Raw genomic sequence first — 26,505 nt, forward strand, 5'->3', positions numbered from 1 at the left:
GCTCTTTTTTTTTTTTACAGCGGTCGGTCTTTTGGGGCAGGGTTATGTATCAGTGTAACACTTCTTGATGTTGTAATACTTAGCCAGTCTTTTTTTTTTTTTTTTTGCTGTACAGAGCCATCAACTCACACCACAGATGTTCAATCAGATTTAGGTATGGACTGGAAACGGCACTTTCTAAAATCCTCTGATGGAGTCATTATTTTGTTGCTCTGGATGTGTGCTTTGTGTTAAATCCCTCACAATGTTTAACTTTGTGGCAGAAGCCTGATAACCTCTTTTTTTTTTTTCTTAAATAAATTATTGAAGCAGCTTCGTAAATAAATTATTGAAGCAGCTTTGATTGTTCACACTTCCAGCATGTATGCTTCGTTTCTTTCACCCAATTGTGGTGCATGCGAAGGAAAAAAGTGATGGTGGCCATCAATAGTACATGCCAGTCAACCCTAAAAACATTCCTACTTAATCACTTGAAAATGAACACAATACATACATATTTTCTCATCATCTACCAGTATTGTGTAGCTAAAGCTTTATTAACTCGAAACTAACAAACATGCTTTTGATTTCAAGCACAATAACCCAGATAATCAAACAGCTGAAAACTGAAAGTTATGCTAGACGGCACTATCACATGTGACTTTTGATCCTTACTTGATGTTTGAGCCCTGTATACACCCTGGCACAAGTCACTCTTCAAAAACATTTCTTATTTAATTCACGTAAACAGATGCCGATTTTTAAAAAATCTTTTTACATTTTAATCAATTACAGTATGAACATCTGCCAGGAGGAGTCACTGTCATGATGTCCCAAAAACAGTGGCCTCAATATTTAAATAAAAAAACGGATAAATAAATGAAAACAGTGCTACGAGTTTGCTGTTTATGCAGCGAGTCATTTGATACCATACAAAAACTCAGTTAATTGTGTTTAATTCAAAACACAAATCTGCTTTCTACATAAGTGTGGGCAATTGAAACAGGCCTGTAGCAAAAAAAATGCTTAAATTAGTCAAATGAGTGTTGGCATTTTTCTTTTCAATGTGGACTGGATGTAACGTAATCAAAACAACTTGTGGAAAAAGAAAAGAAGCAGCGATTAATGGTACCATAATCTCTTACCAATGAGTGAGACTGATAGACAGTCCCATAAATACAGCTAAAGTCAGAATAAGCAGATTTCACCATTCAGGTAAAAAGCTTCTGGACTTATTTTTTTTATCTGAGTCCACATTCAGGTTGTGCAGTCCCACGGTGTCACTTTCCACCTATCCAGGCAAGCGTGTGTTATGTTGTGCTGTAGTATATGATGAGTCCGACTACGATGAGGGCCACCACAACTGCAATTAACACTATTTTCACCTTCTTATTCTTCCATATTGTTTTTTCCTTCACCTGGTTGGATTTCTTTTTGTTCAGCTTTCTGGTTGTCTTTTCAAAAGTTTTACCCTGGATGAAAACATAGAGAGACATAATATGTTACATTTCATCCCCAGGAGCTCCATGTGATCTCGAAAAGTCTTTGTAAAAGCAAATCTACACCGTCCTATATTGTGACATAACGTCGTCTATCATGGTTATGTGGGAACGATGTGACCCTCACTTTGACCCCCGGACAAACACCGGCCTCATGGCATGTCCTGCACTCGCTCGGTTATACCCAGGGAGACCCGCTCACTTCATTCATCTCAACAAAAATAGCACCATAAAGCACAATCAGGATGTAAATTGTACATTTGTTTTCCCTCTCTTGCTCCACCTAAGGTGTATTTATAAACAATCAATTTGACTTGTCCCCTTTTGGATCCCTGTCACTAACCAATAGGATTCCACACACGAAAAGTGGAATCAAAATAAATAGTGGCGACTTTTGGGAACACAGCCTGCCAACCTTTCTTAGCAGCTCATCAGCTCTCTCCTCCAGGTCACTCAGTTTTGCACATCGCTCTTCCGCTTTGTTCCAATTGTCCAGCATGATGTCCTTCACCTCCTCCGCATCCTCCTGGGCCTGCTGCAATCGGCTTTTCCCATTCTGTTTTGCAAACACACAATGTGGGCGATAGAGACACACAGCAGGTTAGTCTTCTCACTTGACAAATAACACACTGCAACACGGAACATGAACATTTTATTAATGAAATAGAGAAATTATTTTATATAATATATATAGTATATATATATATATATATATATATATATATATATATATGTATATCTATACCCACATTTCCCTATAATCATTGGAAATTGAATTAATTAATGACACCTTTGATTTATTTAATTCCATATTTAATTAAATTGAATCATTGACATTAATCATTTAATTAATGAGACATCTATCTAATTAATTAATGCCGTATTTAATGGCACATTTATTTATTTGCTCAATTTATTTAATTCCCTATTTAATTAATAAATGAAACATTTCATGAATTAATGACTTCATGATTTTTAATTAAATATTTCATGGTGTATCTAGTTATTTAATTTTAGCCCATCCCCGTGTGATTTTAATCCATCCCCTGGGGGAGAGGGGAGCAGTGAGCAGCAGCGGTGCCGCGCTCAGGAATCAGTTGGTGATCTAACCCCCCAATTCCAACCCTTAACGCTGAGTGCCAAGCAGGGAGGCAATGGGTCCCATTTTTATAGTCTTCGGTATGACCCGGCCGGGGTTTGAACCCACAACCTTCCAGTCTCAGGGCGGACACTCTACCACTAGGCCACTGAGCTGGTGACACTGTTGAAGAAAAACAAGTTTTTTCCCACTCTGTTTTTGCGGATCAACAAAATTCTTGCACTCCAGTGTGAGATCTCATGTGTATTACCATGTTTACCTTTTGAGTGAATCTTTTACCACACTCAGAGCAATGAAAGGGTTTTTCTCCTGTGTGCGTTCTCATGTGTTTGACCATGGTTGCTTTGACAGAGAACGTTTTACCACAAGTTAAACAACGAAAAGGTTTCTCCCCAGTGTGCGTTCTCATGTGTATCTCGAGATTGACTTTTCGAGAAAACGCCGTACTACAAACGGAGCAAATGAAAGGTTTTTCTCCTGTGTGTGTTTTCACGTGTGACACCATATGATGCCTTTGTGAGAAGGTCTTACCGCAAGTTGAGCAAGCGAATGGTTTTTCTCCCGTGTGCGTTCTCAAGTGCGATACTAGACGATGCCTTTCCGAGAAGGTTTTACCGCATGTTGAGCAAAGAAAGGATTTTTCCCCCGTGTGTGTCCTCATGTGTTTGACTATGTTTAGCTTGAGAGCACATTTTTTACCACACAATGAGCAACGAAAGGGTTTTTCTCCAGTGTGCGTCCTCATGTGTGATTGCAATGTTTTCTTTTGAGAAAATGTTTTACCACAAAATGTGCAACAAAAGGGGATTTCACCTGTGTGATTTCATATATTCCTTGAGAGAAAACGCCTTACCACAAGTTAAGCAACTAAAAGGTTTTTCTCCTGTGTGTGTTCTCATGTGTCTAATCATGGGTCGATTTTGAGCAAATTTTTTTCCGCAAATTGAGCAGCTGAAATGTTCTTCAGATGTGTGACATTTGCGTGTGTGAGAAGTTTTCTTTTTAGGAGCTGCCTCCTTCTTTCCACAATTCAACTGCTTGTCCTCGTAATCTGCGTCATCCCTCAAAGGTTAGAGATAACAGATTGTTCGGCAGTGTACCTCCACTTGGGCTGTCGTGGTTAATCTGCGACCACTGGGGTGTTTCATCTTCATCATCGTCACACTTCACAGAGACCACAATCACTGGCAACTTGCTGACATCCATTTGCTCCTCTTCCTCAATGTGGAGATGGTCCTCTTTTTTGAAGTGAGCGGGATGTTCTTCCTCCTCTTCACTCTTCACAACAGGTAGTGGCAACTTGCTGATGTCAATTTCCTCTTCTTCCTTGATGTGGGGAAGCTGTGAATTGTCCTGCTGCGAAAGCAAGCTCCTCCACTCCTGACAAGCACTTGGCTGCTGGACATCTCCAGGATACAAGTAACACAAACACAATTTGGCACATGTCATGTGGGTGGGTCATATACATAATACTGTTGGCAGAGCTAAGTAATATTTCACTTGCAAAAGTACTATTTTCATGAACACTTAGACCTACCACGCTACTGCACTTTAATATTGGTCATTATGGTGGTACTTTGAGCAGTGCCGGCTCTACGCAGGGGCGAGAGGGGGCAAGCCCCCTCAAACAGATGTCCTGCCCCCTCGAATCAAACTTTTAGAAGTGAAAAATCCGCTGATAGAAACACACGTTAATCAGCCCCCTCTCTTCTCTCATGTCGGTGCAGTGTGTGTCCTCCCTCACACAGCCTGCTGTCAGGACTCCGCGCCCCTCCGTAAACATCCAATCACTGTGAGTATGCAAATGAGGCAAGACGCAGCCAGAGAGTGTCAAGTTAGTCAGCGCGGTAGGAGTTGGAAGAAGCAGTAAAAACTCCACCAAACTCGTCGTAATGACTCGTGATATAACTAATGATTAACTACAACTCAAATAATAGTTAGTATAACATTCATATTATATGTTCCCCCCCCGGAGAGATTGCCACCTTATTGTGGTCAGGGGGTTTGCGTGCCTCAGTGACCCTAAGCGCAATACCAGCAGAAGCTTTAATCTTCAGGTGGGACACCCAAGCTGGACAGGTCTTAGTGTAGAGGCCTGACAGAGTGCAATCCACTTCTCCAGGTTGAGATCTGGACACACAGCTAACAACTGCCGTGAAGAAAACACTAACTGTTAAAAATGTGTAAAAAAAATAAATAAAAAGAACATGCCCCCTTCACGTTTCTGACTGCCCCCTCTTATGTGCATTCCTAGAACCGGCCCTGCTTGAGTGTCAGATGACGACGGATCCTTAATGCAGTGGACTTGAGCCACTGACAGATGGCGACATTTTGCTTCTTTAAACATACTTGCACATTTCCGATGCTCACCTGCTCTCGACTTTTTAACTTGCAACAAAACCAGAATGCTTCTAAGAAATACAAAGAACACATCGATCCATGCCCTTCTTGGTGCTTATTTTGGGCTTGATCTAGTTTCAAGGTAGAAGATTTCAAGCAACATATTTAGCTAAAGTTCGTCCTGCGTCAGTGGCATTCCAGGAGCTTGCAATACGCGACGCCATGCGGTGACGTCATCGCTAGAAATTAAATGTCTCATAGCTACAAAACCGTAGCAGCTCAAACGAACGTTTTTACGGCACAAAGCAGCACAAACGAACGGTACCATTTTGGGTCCATTTGCCAGTCAACGTCACGATCGAAATTAAATTCAAGTAATAGCTACGAAAACCTACAAAGGTTTTTGGAGCACAGTCGAGCGGTAGCCGTTTTGGGTTCATTTGGAGCAGATTGGGGGGGGGGGGGCTGGGTGAAATCTGGATGACCTATGAAATAATTTCTCATAACTAAAAAAACGTTGCAGCAAAAACATTTTTCTTTACAGCATAAACCAGCACAAATGAAGCACAAACGAAACAAAGTGTTTTTCTTGAATTTTGCGTGGGGTGCGGGGCCAGCTCACGCAGGTGAATCATAAGTAACAAGCAGTGTTGCCGTTTGTGTGTCTGCTCCCTCTTGTTGAAAACTAAGCCCCCTTTCTGGACCGGTATGTCGACCTCAAGGTCATCAAGGAAATAGTCAACCTTATCGGTCGATCAGTGGATTTTTGTTTTCTCCTTTTGTTGCTGAATATCGATCGTCCACAAAAATGCCAATCGGTGTCCCCATTGCGACCTGCAGTGAACGGGAAAGAAGATGTTTGTTTTCAAAACTTACATTATTTATTAAACTGACTTTTCTTTGCCATTTTTCTGGACGTTTATTTAGCGCGCAGCCACGCCGTTCGAGACCTCCCAAGACATCTCATGCGGGGAATTCTGTCCCTAAATGGATACTTTTTAGTTGTTATTATCAGTTTGGCCCGTGAACAACTATTTGTCTTTGTGCCCTTGTTAAACAAATGTATCGTTGTGGAAGAAGCCTTGAACGTTCTGACGACTCCCCCGCAGCAAAGCCAAATTGCGTGATGAGTCCGAAGTCATTTTTCAATTTGTTCGCCATTGCTGTGTGGTGCTGTCACGACTCGGCTCCCCCCTCTGGTTTCAGGCAACCTTGGACTCGCAACATAAGTAACAAGCAGCGGTGCCGTTTGTTTGTCTGCTCCCTCTTGTTGAAAGCTGAGCCCCCTTTCTAGACCGGTTTGGTCGACCTCATGATCATAATGAAAATAGTCAGGCTCACTGGTCGATCAGTGGATTTTTGTTTTCTCCTTTTGTTGCTGAATATCGATCGTCCACAAAAATGCCAATCGGCGTCCCCATTGTGACCTGCAGTGAACGGGAAAGAAAATGTTTGTTTTCAAAACTTACATTATTTATTAAACTGACTTTTCTTTGCCATTTTTCTGGACGTTTATTTAGCGCGCAGCCACGCCGCTCGAGACCTCCCGAGACATCTCATGCGGGGAATTCTGTCCCTAAATGGATACTTTTTAGTTGTTATTATCAGTTTGGCCCGTGAACAACTATTTGTCTTTGTGCCCTTGTTAAACAAACGTGTCGTTGTGGAAGAAGTCTTGAACGTTCTGACGACTCCTCAAAGCCAAGGGAGCGTCGGCCAAGAACTTCATGACTCGAATGAATGGATTTTCGAATGAATTTGTTTAAACATGTAAACATCATCAATCAAATGAAGACACATGAAAATAAAAAGCAAAAACAAGGTGAACGTCATTTAAATTATGACTTTGTATAAATACTACATAATACAATCTACTGCTCAAAATGGCCTATTTACTTGTCTGAAAAGGAGGAGTGGGAAGACGTACGACATGCTTTTGAATATTTTCAGGCAAACAGTTTTGCTTTCAGATACTTGGATTTAATTATTTGTATTTACTGTTAAACGAGTTGGCTGCTTTTCGCTGTTGTTCCCTTCCAGAACATTTGCAAAGTCACAAAAACGAAAGGAATCAAAGGCTGGGTTTTTGTTGTTGTTGTTCTTTCCGTTTGGTTATGCACACACGCGCGCGTCACTCCCCACGTCGCTTGAGAGTGCTTTGAGATGACTACCTTCGAATGTGACGTGTTTGACGTACGCGCCGTGTGGGCGTGGCCTGCCTCTGGCTCCTTGCAGGGTGGACGAAACGTTCATTTGAATCCTCTGGCTACTCGCAGTGAGGCGACTTATCATTTATTCCCTCCCGACTGCAATCGTTGTGACCCTCAGTGAGAGGGGGGATTTTCCTCCAACATGTGGGAAGAATTAAACCGTGTTCTTCTCCTGATTGGCATATATTGGGCATGTGCTTCAGGTAAGCAATTTGTATCTTTAGTCCATTGAAACAACAGTAAAGAGCTGGAATGTACTGTACTGTGAGTTAGCACGACTGCATCTGCTTCTATTCTAACATTACGGTGCCTGAGAGAAAAAAAATAATCATTGCAATGTCACACATTTGGACGACAAACACTTTGAGGAACTTTGAAGAATCCTCATTATTCGGACACTTTGATGTAGTTGCTGTGTACGTCAATTGTCCCGGACCGGATCTTTCTTGTTATCGAGGCTTGCCTTTATCATCATCATTTTCATCATTCATGTGGGAAGCTGTTGTGTCCGAACATCCGAGCAACGTGACTTTGAAATGACGAGCTAAAACCGTTGAGTCAAGTGTCTTTGCGTTTTCTTACGGCGGCAAACGAGCCCCGCTTGTGAATTTTAAGTGCGCACTGGCTGTCAGGATGACGTATTGAAGTTGAGCATATAACTTCAAAATATCCAATCTAAAATTGGCCCTTTTATTTTGGAAGCCGAATGTGTTTTTACTGGGCTTTTCCTTCCATCTCTTTTTTCCGTGTATACTTTTGTTTTTCTTTCGCTCTGTTTTTTTAAATTGTTTTTATTTTTTTATTCCTAAAACATGGGCACGCTTGGAATTCAGGAGCGGCTGATTGGACTTTGTGACACTTAGATGAGTTGCGCCGTTAGGGTTTAAGACACAGAATGACAATAAGACACAAGAAGAAGAATAAATGATATATAATAATAATAATAATGATAATAGTGATCATAGTGATAATACTAGTTTAATAATAATAAAAGTAATACATTTATTATTAATAATAATGATAATGATAATAATAGATAAGAATAATCATTTCTTACACCCCTTTATACAATATATTATGCACAAGTGTATATAGACAAGATATTTCTTGGCGCCCCTATGATACGAACATTTTCATGATTTATATGAGCTAATTATAATGAATAATAATCAATCATTATTAGTCATTATTATTAATAGTTTCTTACAGTCCTTGATAGAGTATTAGCAATAATTTCTTACAGCCCCTTTATACAATAGATATTTCTTAGCACCTCTGTTATAAAAAAAATCATGGTTATTATGATCTAAATACAGATAATAATCGTTATGTTATATTAATAATTGTAATTATATTATTAATAATACACCTTCGTGTCTGGTCTGTTATCATCACACACCAAAAAGTTGTAACACAGTTGTGCAGTTCATAATATCGCTGTGCATCATCAAAATGTGTCGGCATAATGTTTTCAAAGATTGCAAAATTGAGTAGGACTTTTAGGAGACTCTGATTTCAACGCGTGTTCATTTCTCCTAGTGAATCGCAGGGCGCATCTGAATAATTGCATTTGCCCCTCAGAGTCCATGCTTATTAGGATTGATTGATTGAGCCCGCAGTTTAAAAGCCCTTCTTCTCCATGAAACAGTCAGGCCTGGCTTGTTTGGCTTTGTACTTTGATATAAGGAAGGGCGGGCGGGCGGTCTTCTTGAGCTAAGAAGGGGGGAGCGGTCCAACTGTTGCAACGTGTTCCATTCGATTGAGTTGCGTTGTGCTTTAGCACCCTCCAGTGGTGAAATGTGCGATGACCTGATTTGAGCTTAGCTCATTGGTCATCGATATGCCACACGTGCGTAACTGGTGGGTGGGGTAATTGCTGAGGGTGAAGATGATGATGATGATGGCATCTTTTAAGTGGAACAACTTGCACCATTGGTGGCTGACGACATACTTTTTGCCCCACTGTACATCTGAAGCTTAGTATCATCACTTTGGGGCCATTGTGTGCAATCCTTGGCAGGCGTAAGTGATGCTTTTATGCAAACAATCAGCAGCTCCACTTTGCTGCATGGCGCTGGCTGGACCCAAAAATGAAGGGCAGGCAAGTTTTTGGAAGGGGCCAAAGCGACAATGGGCGTTGGCCCCCCCATCTCCCACCCCACCCCTGACAGAATCCTCGTGCATTTGGTTGAGATGCCCCCAATGAAGAGCACAGAATAAAAACATGCAAGTGTTCCATCAATGTGCTCTGATCTGTTCGCCTGATCCCCAAATTGTGCCTTCAGCCAACAAGTGTCTTGGCGGGTGGCTCGAGCACGACTCCAGCTGCTACAAGAAGGTGGAGGAGCCCAACGGTTGGCTGGGGGCCCGGCACCACTGCGTCTGGCAGGGCGGCGACCTGCTCTCCATCACCACCTCGGCCGAGGAGGACTTTGTGAAGCGCACCATGGGCAAGACCCGCTTCTGGCTGGGACTCTCCAACCAGGTGAGACGGAAGCAGTCGTGGACTCTGCAGCGACAACTGGAACTGTTTTTTTTCCCCACCCAGAAATGCGACGACGTCTGGTGTCACTTTGTAGCCGGAAGCCAGAAGCTGACCTGGTCCGATGGCCAGGCAACAACACACCGCAACTGGGCCTCAAATCAACTTGAAAGGTAAGACGTAACAACTTTGCACGCTGTTGTCAGGCGGACACGCGTAAAGGTTCTGGAACCAATTTTGAGAACGAGCACTCAAGGAAAAATAGGAAAATGTTCCTTTTTATAATCTACCGACAGCGCCGACGTCGCGTCCTGCGCCTACGTCAACCAAGGAACTCGTGTTTCGCCTGGGAAGTGGAGGTCTGGCTCCTGCGCTTCCTCGTGGGCCTACATGTGCAAACGGCCGCAGAGTAAGTCCGTGGTCACGTTGCTGATGAAAGGTGAGATGCGCAAACGGGTCTTTTTTTGCAGGCTGCCCGGAGGGACGGACGTGTACCTCCAGTAGTGTTTCTGCTGTAATGAAGAGTGAGTTGCAGCACGCTTATTTGCGCTTTAACCATGTCATGGTTTCCTCCTCAATGTTTTCCTTTGTGGCCTCAGCTTCCGACTGCGATGATGGCAACTTCCTTTATGGCGATGATTGCTATCTTTTTGACGCGACGCATAGAAGTTGGGAGGATGGCGAGAAGTTTTGTCTCGCCCGGCGAGGCCACCTGGCTAGCATACACTCTGAGCAAGATGCCCGATTCATTGCTGGTGAGCACCAAGAAGAACCGCCACAGTCGTCATTTGGCTGAAGCTCTTCTTGCCCTGAAGCTCTTGTTCTCCTTCCTTTCATCAAGATCACGCAAGTTACTGGTCCATTTGGGTGGGAGAAAAGAAGAAGGGCAACAACTACGAGTGGACTGACGGAACAGCTTCTGTAAGTGGATTGCTGAAGGCCTTTGGAAAAGTCATGTTGCAGGCATCCGTCTTGTCTAGAGGCATCGGGCAGCCGCTTACAAAGTATTGGCGCTCTGATTTTAGAGAGGAGGCGGTTAAGATGATATATCCTGGACGGTCTTTAGGTCTTCAGGGTTAGTTGCTTTGTGCACATTTTCCCCAGACATTTGGGTTGCCAGGGCGGGCACCATGTTTTATTGCAATGTTCATACTACTTTGACTGACAGGGTTAGTTGCTTTGTGCATGTTTTTCCCCAGACATGTATTTGGGTTGCCAGGGCGGGCACAATGTTTTATTGCAATGTTCATACTACTATGACTGACAAAGTGAAACCAACAACCAAAGTGAAACTTTAATGAGAGAAGGTACGAAAACGGTGCAAGTGAGGAAATGCGGCGGGAACATGACCACATTGAATGCAACACGCTAAAGTTCTGTCCAAAATCTCATCCGCAGGACTACGGAAGAACCGACTACTACTCCTACAGTAGTGGCTGTTCTTCTTTGAATGGCTACAATTACCTGTACAGAAACTCTGGTTGCAGCTGGGAATACCAACCGGTCTGCAAAACAGGTGCAAACGTCCCTCCCGAGCGCCCCTTTTGGATGCGTGAAGCATTTGCTCATATTCGCTCCGCTTTTTCTGCAGCCAAGCACGGAAGGCCTCCACAGCTGCCACCATTAGTCGGCCAGCCGGGTAGGTGTCCCGCACTGCCGCCGTCTTGCGCCGTCTTGCGCTGTCTTACGCTGTCTGGTTCGCAGACTGGACTCAGAAATGCGGCTGGTGGCTGGACTACCCCGAGAGCGACTTCTGCTACCTGATGATCCGCCAGCCCACCAAGACCTGGCAGGAGGCGCAAGACGACTGCCAACGCCTCCAAGGGAACCTGCTCAGCATCACCGACCGCGAGGAGCAGGTCTTTGTGCATGGTAGGCGGCCATGAATTGAAATATTGGCCATGAACAAGTTGTTGTTGTTGTTGTTGTTGTTATATGTTCATTTCGAACCTATTTAAAACATGAAAATAGGAAAATAAAACACCACTTTAAAGTGCCATATCTAAGTCACTGAAACAAACAACCCAAAAACCCCAACGACAAAGAATGCTCGAGTAGGAGGAAGCAGAGCTGTTTAGATTCCCACCGTAATCCGTTCAACCAATAACACATAAATCAATAAAACACAAGTAGATACGTACACTTTCAGATTCCTTTTTGCCTGTGTGTAGTCAGTTTTGTCTTGTTTTTCCTCATACCATAAAAAGTGCGTTTGTATGCTCCTTGTTTTTCCTATTGCTTGACTTATTCGGCGTTACCCCGTATTTCCACACAGTAGTTCAGGGCAATATGTAGGTATCTGGAGTCCGGAATGCTTCTTGCTTACCTCAGAATTGCAATAACCTTTGACATTTGTGCTTTTACATGATTAATTCATGTGTGATTTCCAGCAGCTTTTTATTGTCAACAGTCACGCCCAGGAATTTTCTTTCAGAAACTCTTTCTTTCATACCATTGTCAATTTTCACTTTGATTTATACCTGAAAAATGATTTTGTTGTTGGCAGTTTGGTTTTACATTAAACCACGTATTCATTTCTCTAGTGATTGTTTGTTTCCATAAGCTGCTGTAAATTGTCCCCAGCGCAATAGATGTTTGTATCATCATCATTTCATGATGTTGGATACACAAGTCGTTGAACAGGACCAAGGGCAGACCCTTGAGGTTGTTCACCCGTTCTGGGATACATGATCTCCAGACTTTTTACAAATTGCTGCCTGTTGCTTAAGTAGCTCCTCAGCCAGTCCATGATGCCATGATTTACTGGGTCAAATGCTTTTGGTTGATGAAAATCCCAATAACTTGTTTTTTGATCATCTGATGTTCTCAACTTGTTTTTTGATCATCTGAAGTTGTCTATAAGATCCATTCGTGTCCTTCCGGAATCCATATTGACTGTCAGCTAAAAGCTTTTTGTTTTTTTCTTCAATCTCGTTTTTCTGTGAACAGTTAGTCTTGGAGAACAGAGCGAGTAGCGATACGGCAGGCCTGTAATTCATGTAATGGTACCAGTCTATCCCCACATTTACTTGAGCTATTTTCATGTCATTGACCAGATGAAACTCTTCTGCAATTTCACCGCTCACTTTTATTATTCATAGTAATCAGTTGAGGTTTTGTTTTCACTTCTCTTTACAATCTCTACTACTTCTTTTGTGCCAACCGCACCAAGAAATATTTAAGCCTTTCGCTATATATACACACACACATATATATATATATATATATATGCAATATCTGCATTTTTTTTTTTTTTGTCAGATGCTGGTTGAGGGCTGATCCCCTCAGCCGTCTACCCTGTTTCAGTAGCTCCAATTTGTGTTTGCAAACCGCACTGTTATTGCTGCTTTGGTTTTAGTATTTCTCAATGGTCCCCCTGTCTAACTCAATTCCTTTTGAGCTGAGAAAGTCGATCACGCGGAGCTCAACGGATGACGCGTCCTCCTCGCTCGGCTCCTCTTGATGATGTCGTTCATTCTGGTACAGGTTACAGCAAGGCTCTGATGAAAGCATCCTCTCTCTGGTTGGGCGCCAATGTCCCCATCAGTAACGAAGGCAGCACGTGGGCTGACGGAGCCTCGTTCACTTACGTCCACTCGACTTCAGGTCTGCCGGAGACGGTTGTCTGCTGCCATTTGGAGGAACGGAGGAGCACTGAGATCTTCTCTCCCGCCCCCCAGGTACCCCCGATGGAAATTGTCTCTCCTTCCTCACTGGCAACAGCAACTGGGAGTACGACTCGTGCAACAAGGAGAGAGGTTACGTCTGCAAGAAGAGAGGAAATGGTAAGTGAGAGGCAACGCCCCACCGACTGACTGTCATCGCCCCTTGACGTCTGTCTGTGCCTTGACGTCTGTCTTTTCCTTTCGCAGTAAAAGACGCTACGCCGGCTTCTGACTGTAAGTCGCCTTCGACTGCGTCGAAAACAATGACCCTGGAGTCACACCGTGCCAACCGACAAATTCTGTGCTTTTTCGTTTTTCTGAAGTACTCAGCCACGTGTTGAATGTTTTTTGCATCGTTTTACCTTGTACAGCGGCACTTTGGTTGTTTCTCAAGCGCCAAGGTGAATGTTCCGGAATCCTTTCAAAATGTAAACGTCTCTGATGCCATTGGGCTAAGCTAACCAAGTCGAGTCCCGGATCTTCCAATTTGCCCGAGAAAATGTAGATTTGGCCAACCGTGACCCGCAAATTGCCCTTTGCTCAAAATGGTGGACTGAAGGGCAAAACCAGGAGTGTGCTCTGATCTGTTCCCCAAATTGTGCCCTCAGCCAACAAGTGTGCTCCCGGGTGGCTCGAGCACGACTCCAGCTGCTACAAGAAGGAGGTGGTGACGCCCAACGGTTGGCTGGGGGCCTGGCACCACTGCGTCTGGATGGGCGGCGACCTGCTCTCCATCACCTCCTCGGCCGAGGAGGACTTTGTGAAGGGCACCATGGGCGAGGACACCCCCTTCTGGCTGGGACTCTCCAACCAGGTGAGACGGAAGCGCAAGCGGCCGTCGACTGCTGCGACAAGTGGGACTGTTGTTCTTTTTCCCCCCAGAAATGCGACAAGTTCTGGTGTCGCTTTGAAGACGGGAGCCAGAATCTGACCTGGTCCGATGGCGAGACAATGAATCACACCAACTGGGCCTCAAATCAACTCGAAAGGTAAGACGTAACAACTTTGCATGCTGTTGTCAGGTGGAGGAGCCAATTTTGAAAAGGGCCACTTGGTGAAAGGACAAAAAAAAAAAACGGGAAAATAATTGCTTGTTTCTTTTCTCCCGACAGCGCCGACGTTGCATCCTGCGCCTACGTCAACCAAGGGGGAAGGGGTGAGCCCGGCAAGTGGCGGTCTGGCTCCTGTCTTTCCTCGTTGGCCTACATGTGCAAACGGCCGCTGAGTAAGCCTGCACGTTTGTAATCAGGTTGACTTTGAAAAGAGAAAAGCTCCAACAGGTCTTTTTTTTTTGTGCAGACTGCTCGAAGTGTAAGCCCAAGAGTGGTCCCGCTGTAGTGACGAGTGAGTTGCAGCACACTTATTTGCACTTGAACATCTTGTCATGGTCATGTTTTTCTTTGTGGCCCCAGCCTCCGACTGCCACGAAAACACCTTCCACTATGGCCACTATTGTTATCATTACGAGAAGACGGTTAAAACCTTTGACGATGCCGAGAAATTCTGTCTTGCCTGGGGAGGCCGCCTGGCTAGCGTCCACTCCAAGAAAGAGGCCCAATTTGTGTATGGTGAGCACCAAGAGGACCCGCCGCAGTCGTCATTTGACTGAAGCTCTTCTTGCCCTGAAGCTCGTGTTCTCCTTCCTTTCCTCAAGATCACTCGCAAACCTTACAATCTGCTTTCGTGGGACTCAAGAAGGAGGACGACGACTACGAGTGGAGTGACGGAACAACTTATGTAAGTGAAATGCCTTTGAAAAAGTCATTTTTCAAAATCTGAGCTGGCAAAGTCCAAATTTGAGTAGGATAAAAATAAAAGTGGACATAGGAGAAATGTTGCTCGAGGCTTCAAATTTTGGATTGTTTTGGAGGGGAAATGGGCAAAACTTGGGCGCGAGTGAGCGATTGCCGAGGAAGGGCGTTGGGAAGCCGAGCAGACCCGAGTCCAACATGCTCATGTCGTCCGCAGGACTACAAGTGTAAAAATGACACCAAGGGGGACTGCGCGTTCCCAAATTCTGTTGGGGAGTTGAGTGCCAGCTCCTGCACAACGGAGCGGCCATTTGTCTGCAAAACAGGTGCAAACGCCCCTCCCGGGCGCTCCTTCTGCACACATCAAGCATTTGCTCATATTTGTAAACACCATTCCCCCCTCTTCCCCTACAGCCAAGCACGGAGGGGTTCCACAGCTGCCCTCATTAGTCGGCCAACCGGGTAGGTGTCCCGCACTGCCGCCGTCTTACGCTGTCTTGGGCCATCTTACGCCGTCTTACGCCGTCTGGCTCGCAGAATGGACTGCCACATGCGGCTGGTGGCTGAACGACCCAACCAACGACTTCTGCTACCTGATGATCCGCCACCCCACCAAGACCTGGAAGGAGGCGCAAGCCAACTGTCAACGCCTCCACGGGAACCTGCTCAGCATCACCGACGACCATGAGCAGACCTTTGTACATGGTAGGCAGCCATTCGTTGGTGTCACGAATGGATGGATGGATGAATGGATGAATCGAACAAATGAATGAATGGTGATGAATGAATGAATCTCTGGAAGATCCTGTTCCACCTTTGCCTTGGGTCCACAGGTTACGTCGGGTCTCTGCCCTCTCTGTGGTTGGGCGCCGATGTCTCCACCACGGAAGATGACGCCCAATGGACTGACGGATCCCCGTTCACTTACAGCCACTCGACTGCAGGTCGGTCTGAAAGCATGTCTGATGCTTGTCGGCTGCACTTTGGAGGAACGGCGGAGCGCTGAGATCTTGTCTCCCTCCCTCTAGGTGACCCCGAAGAGGGGAAGTGTCTTTCCTTATTTGACAGCGGCGCCTGGAAGCACGACACGTGCGAGAAGAAGAGAAGCTACGTCTGCAAGAAGATGAAAAAAGGTGAGTAAGTTGTGATGCTCCGCTGGCCGTCATCGCGCATTGACGTCCGTCTTTGCCCTGACGTTTGTCTTTGCCCCGACGTCCGTCTTTGCCCTGACGTCTGTCTTTGCCTTTCCTCTTGCAGGAGTGGCAGAACCTTCGCTGTCTTCTGACGGTAAGTAGCCTGACAAAATTAGTCACAAATTCTGTGCAATTTTTCTGATTTTATTAAGTACGCAAATGTACTTGAATGTTTTTCGCGTTGACTCGCATGTGGCAATGTTTGTTTCACAACCGTGCTTTATAAAGGTGATTTTTTTTTTTTTTTTTTTAGGGATCATTTCAAATTGTAAACGTCTCTGATGCCATTGGGCTAACCCAGTGCTTCTCAATTATTTTCTGTGATGCCCCCCCCTAGGGAGAAGAAAATATTTCGCGCACCCCCCCCCTTCCATGTTATTAACATTAAAAAAAACAAAAAATAAATAAAAAAAAGATCAACTTACACTAAAGAATAACTTTATTATTGTTTTTAGTCTGTAACAGATCAAAGTGCATCACTGCCTGAAATTAAAAAATAAATTGTAAGTATTCAAACTATAAACATTCTTGACCAACTGCCATTTTATGATGAAAAAAATACATCCATCTATCCATCCATTTTCTTTACCGCTTAGTCCCCACGGGGGTCGCGGGCGTGCTGGAGCCTATCCCAGCCGTCGTCGGGCAGTAGGCGGGGGACATCCTGAACCGGTTGCCAGCCAATCACAGGGCACACAGAAACAAACACCCATACGCACTCGCACTCACACCTAGGGACGATTTGGAGTGCTCAATCGGCCTACCAAGCATGTTTTTGGGATGTGGGAGGAAACCGGAGTGCCAGGAGAACCCCCACGCGGGCCCGGGGAGAACATGCAAACTCCACACAGGGAGGGCCGGAGGTGGAATCGAACCCGCACCCTCCTAGCTGTGAGGCGGACGTGCTACCCAGTGCCCCACCGAGCCGCAATACAAATAAATACAAAAAAATACAATAAAATAATAATAAACATACATAATAACAGCAATAAATAAGATTCAATTCAAAGTAATCAGCAACATTAACTCAGGAGGAGCACAATATATAAAAGAATGTAACCTAAAAAACAAAAATGAATAAAACAATTTGTGCTGTTCTTTAATCAAAATGAGCCAGCATTCCATCAGCTCTTCTGCAATGGTGTTTTTTTGTGGGTTTTTTTTGTTTTGCACTGAGCAATATGGTACGCTGCTTTATACGATGCTTACAGTGCTTGCTGATTGACTAAAGTTGCATTCACAAAGTGGGATGATTGTTGGCAACCCTGCTCAATATTTATCCATGGTGTCCAACTGCACTTTTTTCCCCCTGCTCTGTCTGTGCTGGTTGTGCGAACGTTCCGTGCGCTCTCCACTGTAGAGCGGAGACTCCTTGCGCACACTCTTCCAGTGATACCGCCACCTACTGCAGTGGATGTCTAATTACCCTTTCATCTAGTACAGCCAAAAGAAAAGCATGTTCCCTGGTGTCACACGCGCCCCCCTTGGTATCGCGCCGCACTGGGCTAACCTAACAAGTCGAGTCCCGGATCTTTGCCTGAGAACATGTGCGAGACAAGTTTTGGCCACCCGTGACCTGCAAATTGCCCTTTGCTCAAAATGGTGGACTGAAGGCCAAAACAAGGAGTGTGCTCTGATCTGTTCCCCAAATTGTGCCCTCAGCCAGCAAGTGTGCTCCCGGGTGGCTCGAGCACAGCACCAACTGCTACAAGAAGGTGGAGGAGCCCAACGGTTGGCTGGGGGCCTGGCACCGCTGCGTCTGGGAGGGCGGCGACCTGCTCTCCATCACCACCTCGGGCGAGGAGGACTTTGTGAAGGACACCATGGGCAAGGACACCCGCTTCTGGCTGGGACTCTCCAACCTGGTGAGACGGAAGCGCAAGCAGTCGTGGACTCTGCAGCAACAACTGGAACCGTTTTCTTCCCCCCCCCCCCCCAGAAATGCGACGACGTCTGGTGTCGCTTTGAAGGCGGGAGCCAGAAGCTGACCTGGTCCGATGGCGAGAGAACGGCACACACCAACTGGACCTCAAATCAACTCGAAAGGTAAGCCGTAACAACTTTGCATGCTGTTGTCAGGCGGAGACGCGTAAAGGTTCTGGAACCAATTTTGAGAAGGACCACTCAAGGAAAATTCCTTTTTTTTTTTATAATCTACCGACAGCGCCGACGTCGCGTCCTGCGCCTACGTCAACCAAGGGGGAAGGGGTCAGCCCGGAGAGTGGAGGTCTGGCTCCTGTGATTCCTCGTTGGCCTACATGTGCAAACGGCCGCTGAGTAAGCCTCCACGTCTGCGGTCACGTTGCCGTTGAAAGGCGCAAACGGTCTTTTTTTTTTTTTGCAGGCTCCTTGGAGGGCCGGACGTATTCCCCCAAAGGTGGTCTTGCTGTAGTGGAGAGTGAGTTGCAGCACGCTTATTTGCACTTTAACCATGTGGTCATGGTTTCCTCCTCAATGTTCTCCATTGTGGCCTCAGCTTCCACCTGCGACACGGGCAACCTACTGTATGGCGATCATTGCTACTTTTACTCGAAGCTGTACAAAGCTTGGGAGGATGCCGAGAAGTTCTGTGTTGCCCAGAGAGGCCACCTGGCTAGCGTCCACTCACTGCAAGAGGCTCAATTCGTGTTTGGTGAGCGCTAAGACGAACCGCCGCAGTCGTCGGTCCCACAAAGCTGCCGTCATTTAGCCGAAGCTCTTCTTGCCCTGAAGCTCTTGTTGTCCTTCCTTTCCTCAAGATCACTCGCAAAGCGTTTGGTTTTCTTGGCTGGGACTGAAGAAGAAAAGCAACGACTATGAGTATAGTGACGGAACAGCTTTTGTAAGTAAATTGTTGATGGACTTTGGAAAAGTCATTCTGCACGAGCTAGGTTGGGAAAGTTGAAATTTGAGCACAACAATTGCGCGGAGGAAGGGCGTTGGGAAGCCGAGAGTCCAACACCCTCATGTCGTCCGCAGGACTACAAGGTCTGGCAAGATGACACCACGGGGGACTGCGCATTCCCAAATTCTGTTGGGAAGATCGGCGGCAGCCCCTGCACAACGAAGCGGCCATTTGTCTGCAAAACAGGTGCAAAAATGTCCCTTCTGAGCACTCCTTCATGCATTTACTCATTCGCGCTCCTTTACCCCCTGCAGCCAAGCGTGGAGGGCCTCGACAGCTGCCACCATTAGCCAGCCAACATGGTAGGTGTCTCGCACCGTCGCCGTCTTCTACGCTGTCTTATGCTGTTTTGCCCTCCTGCGCCGTCTGTCTCGCAGGCTGGACTGACAAATGCGGCTGGTGGCTGGACAACCCCTCGGACGACTTCTGCTACCTGTTCAACTTTCAGCCCGCCAAGACCTGGCAGGAGGCGCAAGCCGACTGCAAAGGCCGCCAAGGGAACCTGCTCAGCATCGCCGACTCGCGCGAGCAGGGCTTCGTACACGGTAGGGGGCCATGAATGAAAATATATTGGCCATAAACAAGTGGCTCAATTCTTATTCTCCGACATGAAGCAAACGAGAAATAGAAGCTAAAGTAAATTGAAAAAGGCGTCATGTCTTCGTACGCGGTCTTCATACGCGGTAGGCTGGCCATGAATTTGCTAAGTCTTTGAGAAAAACCTTTTTTTCCTGCTACGCCTTCCTTTCCAACTCAAAACCTGATAAACCCGAGCGAGATATGGCCAGCGTTGCTCGGTTTTTGTTGTTGTTGTTGTTTCACTCTTTGTTGCAGTATTGTTAGCGCTTTGTCACGGCTGTGCCGGACCCATCACGTTGTAGTGCAGAGTCAAGTGTGAGTCGTTTTGGAATCTTGCATGTTCTCCTTGGGATCCAAAGGTATCGCCAAGCTTCTGGCGATGAATGATGACGCCTCCCTGTGGTTGGGCGCCGACGCCTCCATCAAGCGTGACGGTGACAAGTGGACTGACGGATCCTCCTTCTCTTACCTCCACCCGAGTGCAGGTCGGGCTGAGGCGGTTGTCAGCTGCACTTTGGAGGAACGGATGAGCGCTCAGATCTTGTTTGCCTCCCTCCCTCCAGGTGTCCCTGAAGGGGGGAAATGTCTTTTCTTGCTCACTGGCAGCGGCGACTGGAAGCGCGACACGTGCGACAAGAAGAGAGGCTACGTCTGCAAGAAAAGAGGTAAGTGAGATGTGACGCCCCGCGGTGGACCGTCATCACGTGTCGACATCCACTTTCTGGTTCCCGCTTCTAGGAAAGACACATCAGCTGCCGCCACATGACGGTAAGTCGCCTTTAACGTCTCTGTAAAAAAAGACGGAGAGAAGTCAACGGTTGTGCTCTCACAGGCTACAAGAAGAAGCTTGTCTGCCAAGACGATTGGAAATCCCTCGAATGTCCCGATGAAAGAGTCATCCGCATACGGTCGGCTTTCCATGGACGGAGGCGTGGCGACGTCTGTCCGAGTGGCGGCGGTTCACGCGGTAAGAATCCTCGGGTGGCATCGTTGTTTTTGGCTCGCTGTCACGAGGTTTTCACACGCCGTCAGCGTTGGCGGTAACTCGTTTGTAACATATAACTCAATATCAAAATGCATGGACGTGTGAGCGATGGCAATAGAAAATGTTTATTTGACCTTTTCTTTGAATGAAAATAGAAAACGATGAAAATGCTAAGCCGTGCGCTTTTTGGATTCCTCTTTTTCTAATAGTCATTAACCATTAAAATCCCCTACGTCCTGTGACAAGTTGAAGTCAGTATGTAAGTGTGCGAATAAAATGCGTGTGAAATGGTGGTGTGTTGTCACTTGCAGGTGACTGCAGGGTGGAAGGGGCTCTCCGTCACTTCAGAGGATTGTGTGACAACTATCAGATTTGCCCCATTTACCCCATTTACCTTACGGTTACGGACTCCTGCCCTGGTGTCTCCAAATACCTCCACGTCGTCTACAGCTGTGAGAAGAAAGGTGGGCTTCACATCCTGACACTTGCCGATGATGTGCAAGGAAAGAATCCAATGGATCCCCAGATAGAGCGTCGGCTAGGAACGGGTGACCAGACATGAGAATGAATGAGCGAGCGTGCCTTCCACATTCTTTTTTTTGTCTTTCCTCAGTGTGTCTTGATAGTCTGGGCATCGCTGACGGGAGAATCCCAGACTCCTCTTTTTCCGCCTCTTCCTCTGCGTTCAATGCCGAACCTCACAAAGCGCGTCTGGGGGGCAGCGGTTGCTGGAGACCCTCCGAAATGTGTACGTAAAAACAAAAGTTGTGGTTTGGTATCCTGAGCAATGGAATGCCTTCCGCCCTCAGTCGGCAGCTGGATCCAGGTGAACCTCGGTCAGAACTTCAAGGTGACAGGCATTGTGACCCAGAAGTGTACATACCAAGGGCAAAGTTCCAGCGTATTTGAGATGCTGTTCAGTATTGACTGAGTGACTTGGTATCGCCACCCAAAGCAGGTGAGCGGTCGCTGACTCTCGACTTTGTCGTCCAGGCTGTTGTCATTCATTGCAAACACGCGTGTTTTGTTTCCAGCCTTCTGTGGGGACGTATATTCTAACCAGGCCCGTGTTCGCCCAGTACGTCCGCCTCCTGCCAATGTTTTTGGGCCTACGCTTTGACGTCTTGGGGTGCACGTCTGACGACACCGCTCGTGAGTACGACGTTTGGAGTGCAGTGAGAAACTAGCAAGAAACGGGCTTTGATTTTCCCTTCTGACCCACAGACATCTTATGCAGCAGCACAGCCACCGACCTCAGCCTCGACGATTCAATGACGTGAGTCAGACTTGGTATGACGTTTCTTGCCAAAAAGCCTCCTCCTTACTAAACTACTTCCGCAGGGTGCGGTGCCCACTGGGCTGCGCCCAAGCCGGCTACAAGGTCTACGGAACACGGCTCTACAAACAGGTATGTTAATTACCGCACGACCTGCAAGCGGAGTTCTTGTTCTATGTCTGAGACGTTCTCTGAGTGCAGGACTCAAACATCTGTGCGGCTGCTATTCACTCGGGCATCATTGAGATTGGAGGAGATGTGACTTTGCTGCCGAGACTACCACAGAAAGCCTACAACAGCTCCACCTGTAACGGAATCGTCTCGAAAGTGTGCGTGCTCCGCTTTCACTGGCGAGTCCACTTAAAGATGCCCGGCTCATTCTCACTTTACTGTCTGCAGATATGTTAACGAATTGGCTCCGTCTTACACTTTTGCTGCCACGGGTGAGTAGAATGTCCAGAATAGAAAGCATTTCTTCACGTGACGCCATCTTGCGCGCAGAGCCGAGATGCTTGGGACCTGACTGGGAAGAGTTTGCGGACTTCTGCTACAAACGTTTTAATGATACAAAGAAGTGGTACGACGCTCAACACTTCTGCAGGAGTCTCGATGCCGAGCTGGTGTCTATCCACTCCGAGGCTGAGCGGGATTGGCTGCACGACCTCGTGAAGCTTGGTGCGTGCGCGCTAGGCGTCGCTCACATCGGCTCGATATCTGCCATATCTGGAAAGCGAATGAGAGCTCTGTTGCCGTTTGTCCTTTTGCAGCCCCTGGAGACACGTGGACCGGACTCAACGACCTGGTCGATCGCGGCAGATTCGTGTGGTCGGACCGCCAGAAGGTGACCTTCGCCAACTGGGCTCCGGGAAAACCTACCGGCCTGATGGAGAATTGCGTGGCCACCTTGAGCCAGGTAGGTGCAGAAAAGATTGACCCGCTCGCCGAAGACAAGTTTAGATTTAAAATCAATCTCATTTTGCCTTTCAGTCTGGCAAATGGAAGAAGATGTCCTGCATGGAATTAAACGGCTACGTGTGCAAGATGCCCACAGCGCGTTATCCGCTGGATTTGGAAAGTGCCAATGCAATTTGCGAGTAATCATCTGAATGCAATTGACCTTGCATGATCATTCTGCTTGGTTTACCATGCCTTTTGATTGACTGATTGATTTACCATGCATTATTATGATTGATTAACCATGCATTAGTCGTCCTGTTAAAGTTACCATGTGTTATTCTGTTTAAGTTACCATGCATTCTTGTTCTTCTTGACTTAACATGTGATATTATGATTTACCATGCATTATTATTATTTTGTTCAATTTACCATGCATTATTATCATTGAACCATGCATTAGTCGTCTTGTTAGATTTACCATGTGTTATTATTCTGTTTACGTTACCATGCATTCTTCTTCCTGACTTAACATGTGATATTATGATTTACCATGCATTATTATTATTTTGTTCAATTTACCATGCATTATTATGATTGATGAACCATGCATTAGTCGTCTTGTTAGATTTACCATGTTATTATTCTGTTTAAGTTACCATGCCTTCTTCTTCTTCTTCTTGACTTAACATGTGATATTATGATTTACCATGCAATATTATTTTGTTCAATTTACCATGTTATTCTCTTAGATTTACCATGCATTTTCATAATTGATTTCTTAATTTCATTTACTTACTGTTTTTACCATGCATTATTATTCCATCTGTTGTTTTACCATGTTTAATTGACCCCAAAAAAACAATAAAATAATAAAGACAATTGGTGTCACCTGTTAACTCATTGAATAGTTTACTGATTTGGACAGGGCAATTTTATAATCTGGTCAATTAGATCATACTTTATTACTCCTGATGTGCGAGTATTAGTCAGACCTCCTCATAACGCCATTTTGGTGCATTTTTCCATGGCTCTTTGTAACAATTTGGAAAAAGAGATGTACTCTATTGCTTTCCACGTCACGAAATCCATCCATTGTCCTGAAGTGCTTATCCTCACGAGGGTCGCGGCTAGCCTATTCCAGCTGGGGGCACATCCTGAACTGGGTGCCAGGCAGTGGCAGGACCCACATCATTCCTATCCCCCCTTCCAAAAAAAAAGAAAACAAGTTGGAGCGGTCAATCGGCCTATCATGAATGTTTTTGAAACGTGGGAGGAAACCTACGCATGCAAACATGCAAACCCCACACGAGATGGCACCAAAGCCTGCGCTTAATGTACTGCACAAATCAAGCATTAGATATCAAAATTCCACCACACTAGTGTCATGTAAAAAAAAAAAAAAAAAAAAAAGTCACAAGATGACAACCATGGGAACAAATTGATGGCATCACGACCCCTGACAGTTTCATGCAAAGATGTGCACTGCACTTTTGAAGCACTGAACCGAACTGACCCAAATTGCAAATAGGCTACATAAAATACATCTGTTTTTTTTTTCGTGCTCACTGTGGTACCTCTTTTTTTTTTTTTTTGCTTTTGAAAGCTTTTGATTGTACAGACCACTAGTGGTAATGCTAGGATTGGACAAACCTTCACACATCATAATACAACGGAAGCAAACTAACTCAAAACATACATTTAGCATACGCAAGCAGAAATAACAAGTGGTCACATCATAAAGATTTAATTGCAGGCAAACAATACTATAAATATCATAAGCACACAATAGAGTATAAAAGAACGTTCTTTTTGACAGCCTCTGTGGTTGCCAATAAACAGTCCTTGACTGTCAGATGACGACGGATCCTTAATGCAGTGGACTTGAGCCACTGACAGATGGCGACATTTTGCTTCTTTAAACATACTTACACATTTCCGATGCTCACCTGCTCTCGACTTTTTAACTTGCAACAAAACGGGAACACTTCTAAGAAATACAAAGAACACATCGATCCATGCCCTTCTTGGTGCTTATTTTGGGCTTGATCTAGTTTCAAGGTAGACGATTTCAAGCAACATATTTAGCTAAAGTTCGTCCTGCGTCAGTGGCATTCCAGGAGCTTGCAATACGCGACGCCATGCGGTGACGTCATCGCTAGAAATTAAATGTCTCATAGCTCCAAAACCGTAGCAGCTCAAACGAACGTTTTTACGGCACAAACCAGCACAAACGAACGGTACCATTTTGGGTCCAATTGTCAACTATGTGTCTGTGCTCTTGTTCAACAAACGTATCGTTGTGGAAGAAGCCTTGAACGTTCTGACGACTCCCCCGCAGCAAAGCCAAAGGAGTGTGATGAGTCCAAAGTCATTTTTCAATTTGTTCGCCATTGCTGTGTGGCGCTGTCACGACTCGGCCCCGCCCTCTGGTTTCAGGCAACCTTGGACTCGCAACATAAGTAACAAGCAGTGGTGCCGTTTGTTTGTCTGCTCCCTCTTGTTGAAAGCCGAGCCCCCTTTCTAGACCGGTTTAGTCGACCTCATGATCATAATGAAAATAGTCAGGCTTACTGGTCGATCAGTGGATTTTTGTTTTCTCCTTTTGTTGCTTAATACTGATCAATTGCTTCCCATTGTGACCTGCAGTAAAAATGAAAGAAAATGTCACGTTGGTTTTCAAAATTTGCATTATTTGTTAAGTACATTGTCAATAGAATTGCCACTCGGTTCCATTTCACTCAATTGCAGGTTTCTCTGCATGGGTGGCATTTTTTTTCCTGTGGGCGTGCGCCCCTACTGGAAAAATTCCTGGCTACGCCTCTGCTTTGCTCCAAAGTAGGATGAGCTGGCCAGTCTACACCGAGTGTTTACAAGCAATGCCGAAAGGAAAAGGCACGTTCACAGAGGAGTTGAATCAAAGATTCAATAAAAAATATGATACTTTTTATGATCCTATTTATATTATAGATATTATGAATAAAAAGTATTCTACATATGTTTTGTGCTTTTGCACTCGAGGCCTGCGAGGCTCAATTGGAGACGCTTTCCCGGAAAAGCTTCTGTAGTCATGTGTATACTTGAACATAAATTGAGTGACACCTCATTGAATTCCAACTTTCATACTTGGATTTAATTATTTATATTTACTGTTAAAGTAAAGAGTTGGCTGCTTTTCGCTGTTGTTCACGTCCAGAACATTTACAAAGTCACAAAAACTAAAGGAATCGAAAGCTGTTTTTTTTTTTTTTTTTGGTCATACACGCACGCGCGCGCCACTCCCCACGTCGCTTGAGAGTGCTTTGAGATGACTACCTTCGAATGTGACGTGTTTGACGTACTGCGGCGTGTGGGCGTGGCCTGCCTCTGGCTCGGAGCAGGGTGGACGAAACGTCCAATTTTCCTCTGTACTTGAATCCACTGGCTACTCGCAGTGAGGCGACTTATCATTTATTTTCTCCCGACTGCAATGGTTGCGACCCTCAGTGAGAGGGGGGATTTTCCTCCAACATGTGGGAAGAATTAAAGCGTGTTCTTCTCCTGATTGGCATATATTGGGCATGTGCTTCAGGTAAGCAATTTGTATCTTTAGTCCATTGGAACAACAGTAAAGAGCTGGAATGTACTGTACTGTGAGTTAGCACGACTGCATCTGCTTCTATTCTAACA

General features: G+C 45.6%; 5 protein-coding genes, 2 long non-coding RNA genes and 1 pseudogene across 7 annotated transcripts in view; 6 read left to right on the forward strand and 2 right to left on the reverse strand.

Moving 5' to 3' along the window:
- Positions 1-1,211: 1,211 nt before the first annotated feature.
- On the reverse strand, positions 1,212-2,079 carry LOC119127463 (vesicle-associated membrane protein 5-like; the record flags this gene model as incomplete). Its single annotated transcript, XM_037259404.1, has 2 exons — positions 1,212-1,451; positions 1,894-2,079. Coding segments are annotated over 2 exons (348 nt in total), but the record flags the coding sequence as incomplete, so codon positions are not given.
- Positions 2,080-2,764: 685 nt separating this feature from the next.
- On the reverse strand, positions 2,765-4,026 carry LOC119127464 (annotated as a pseudogene).
- A 5,887-nt stretch (positions 4,027-9,913) lies between these two features.
- The window catches only part of LOC119127465 (secretory phospholipase A2 receptor-like), a 24,146-nt gene continuing 7,554 nt past the window's right edge, over positions 9,914-26,505 (forward strand). The window contains exons 1-8 of the mRNA XM_037259406.1: positions 9,914-10,018; positions 10,080-10,133; positions 10,209-10,364; positions 10,451-10,572; positions 11,008-11,248; positions 11,314-11,481; positions 13,096-13,215; positions 13,290-13,394. Of these exons, the coding sequence (XP_037115301.1) occupies positions 10,000-10,018; positions 10,080-10,133; positions 10,209-10,364; positions 10,451-10,572; positions 11,008-11,248; positions 11,314-11,481; positions 13,096-13,215; positions 13,290-13,394 (985 nt within the window). The 5' untranslated portion in view covers positions 9,914-9,999. The remainder of the gene's footprint in view (positions 10,019-10,079; positions 10,134-10,208; positions 10,365-10,450; positions 10,573-11,007; positions 11,249-11,313; positions 11,482-13,095; positions 13,216-13,289; positions 13,395-26,505) is intronic.
- Positions 13,954-14,534, forward strand: LOC119127759 (lymphocyte antigen 75-like). Its single transcript, XM_037259866.1, has 3 exons — positions 13,954-14,088; positions 14,157-14,263; positions 14,387-14,534. Exons 1-3 carry the CDS (start codon positions 13,987-13,989, stop codon positions 14,517-14,519), a joined length of 342 nt encoding a protein of 113 aa, XP_037115761.1. The 5' UTR covers positions 13,954-13,986; the 3' UTR covers positions 14,520-14,534.
- Positions 15,258-15,955, forward strand: LOC119127765. The gene is made up of 4 exons (XR_005098908.1): positions 15,258-15,351; positions 15,440-15,487; positions 15,563-15,730; positions 15,859-15,955. It is a non-coding gene; the product is annotated as an uncharacterized LOC119127765 (long non-coding RNA).
- Positions 19,185-20,580, forward strand: LOC119127764. Its single transcript, XR_005098907.1, has 6 exons — positions 19,185-19,288; positions 19,357-19,404; positions 19,480-19,647; positions 20,041-20,166; positions 20,245-20,449; positions 20,514-20,580. It is a non-coding gene; the product is annotated as an uncharacterized LOC119127764 (long non-coding RNA).
- On the forward strand, positions 20,986-22,408 carry LOC119127758 (cysteine-rich secretory protein LCCL domain-containing 2-like). Its single transcript, XM_037259865.1, has 8 exons — positions 20,986-21,130; positions 21,280-21,414; positions 21,476-21,624; positions 21,701-21,818; positions 21,891-21,942; positions 22,008-22,074; positions 22,144-22,271; positions 22,342-22,408. The coding sequence occupies exons 4-8, from the start codon at positions 21,764-21,766 to the stop codon at positions 22,391-22,393; spliced, it is 354 nt and encodes a 117-aa protein (XP_037115760.1). The 5' UTR covers positions 20,986-21,130; positions 21,280-21,414; positions 21,476-21,624; positions 21,701-21,763; the 3' UTR covers positions 22,394-22,408.
- Positions 22,292-23,047, forward strand: LOC119127754 (C-type lectin mannose-binding isoform-like). Its single transcript, XM_037259859.1, has 3 exons — positions 22,292-22,617; positions 22,710-22,855; positions 22,930-23,047. Exons 1-3 carry the CDS (start codon positions 22,344-22,346, stop codon positions 23,038-23,040), a joined length of 531 nt encoding a protein of 176 aa, XP_037115754.1. The 5' UTR covers positions 22,292-22,343; the 3' UTR covers positions 23,041-23,047.

Source organism: Syngnathus acus, chromosome 9, assembly GCF_901709675.1.
Source record: "Syngnathus acus chromosome 9, fSynAcu1.2, whole genome shotgun sequence".
Lineage (NCBI taxonomy): Eukaryota > Metazoa > Chordata > Actinopteri > Syngnathiformes > Syngnathidae > Syngnathus > Syngnathus acus.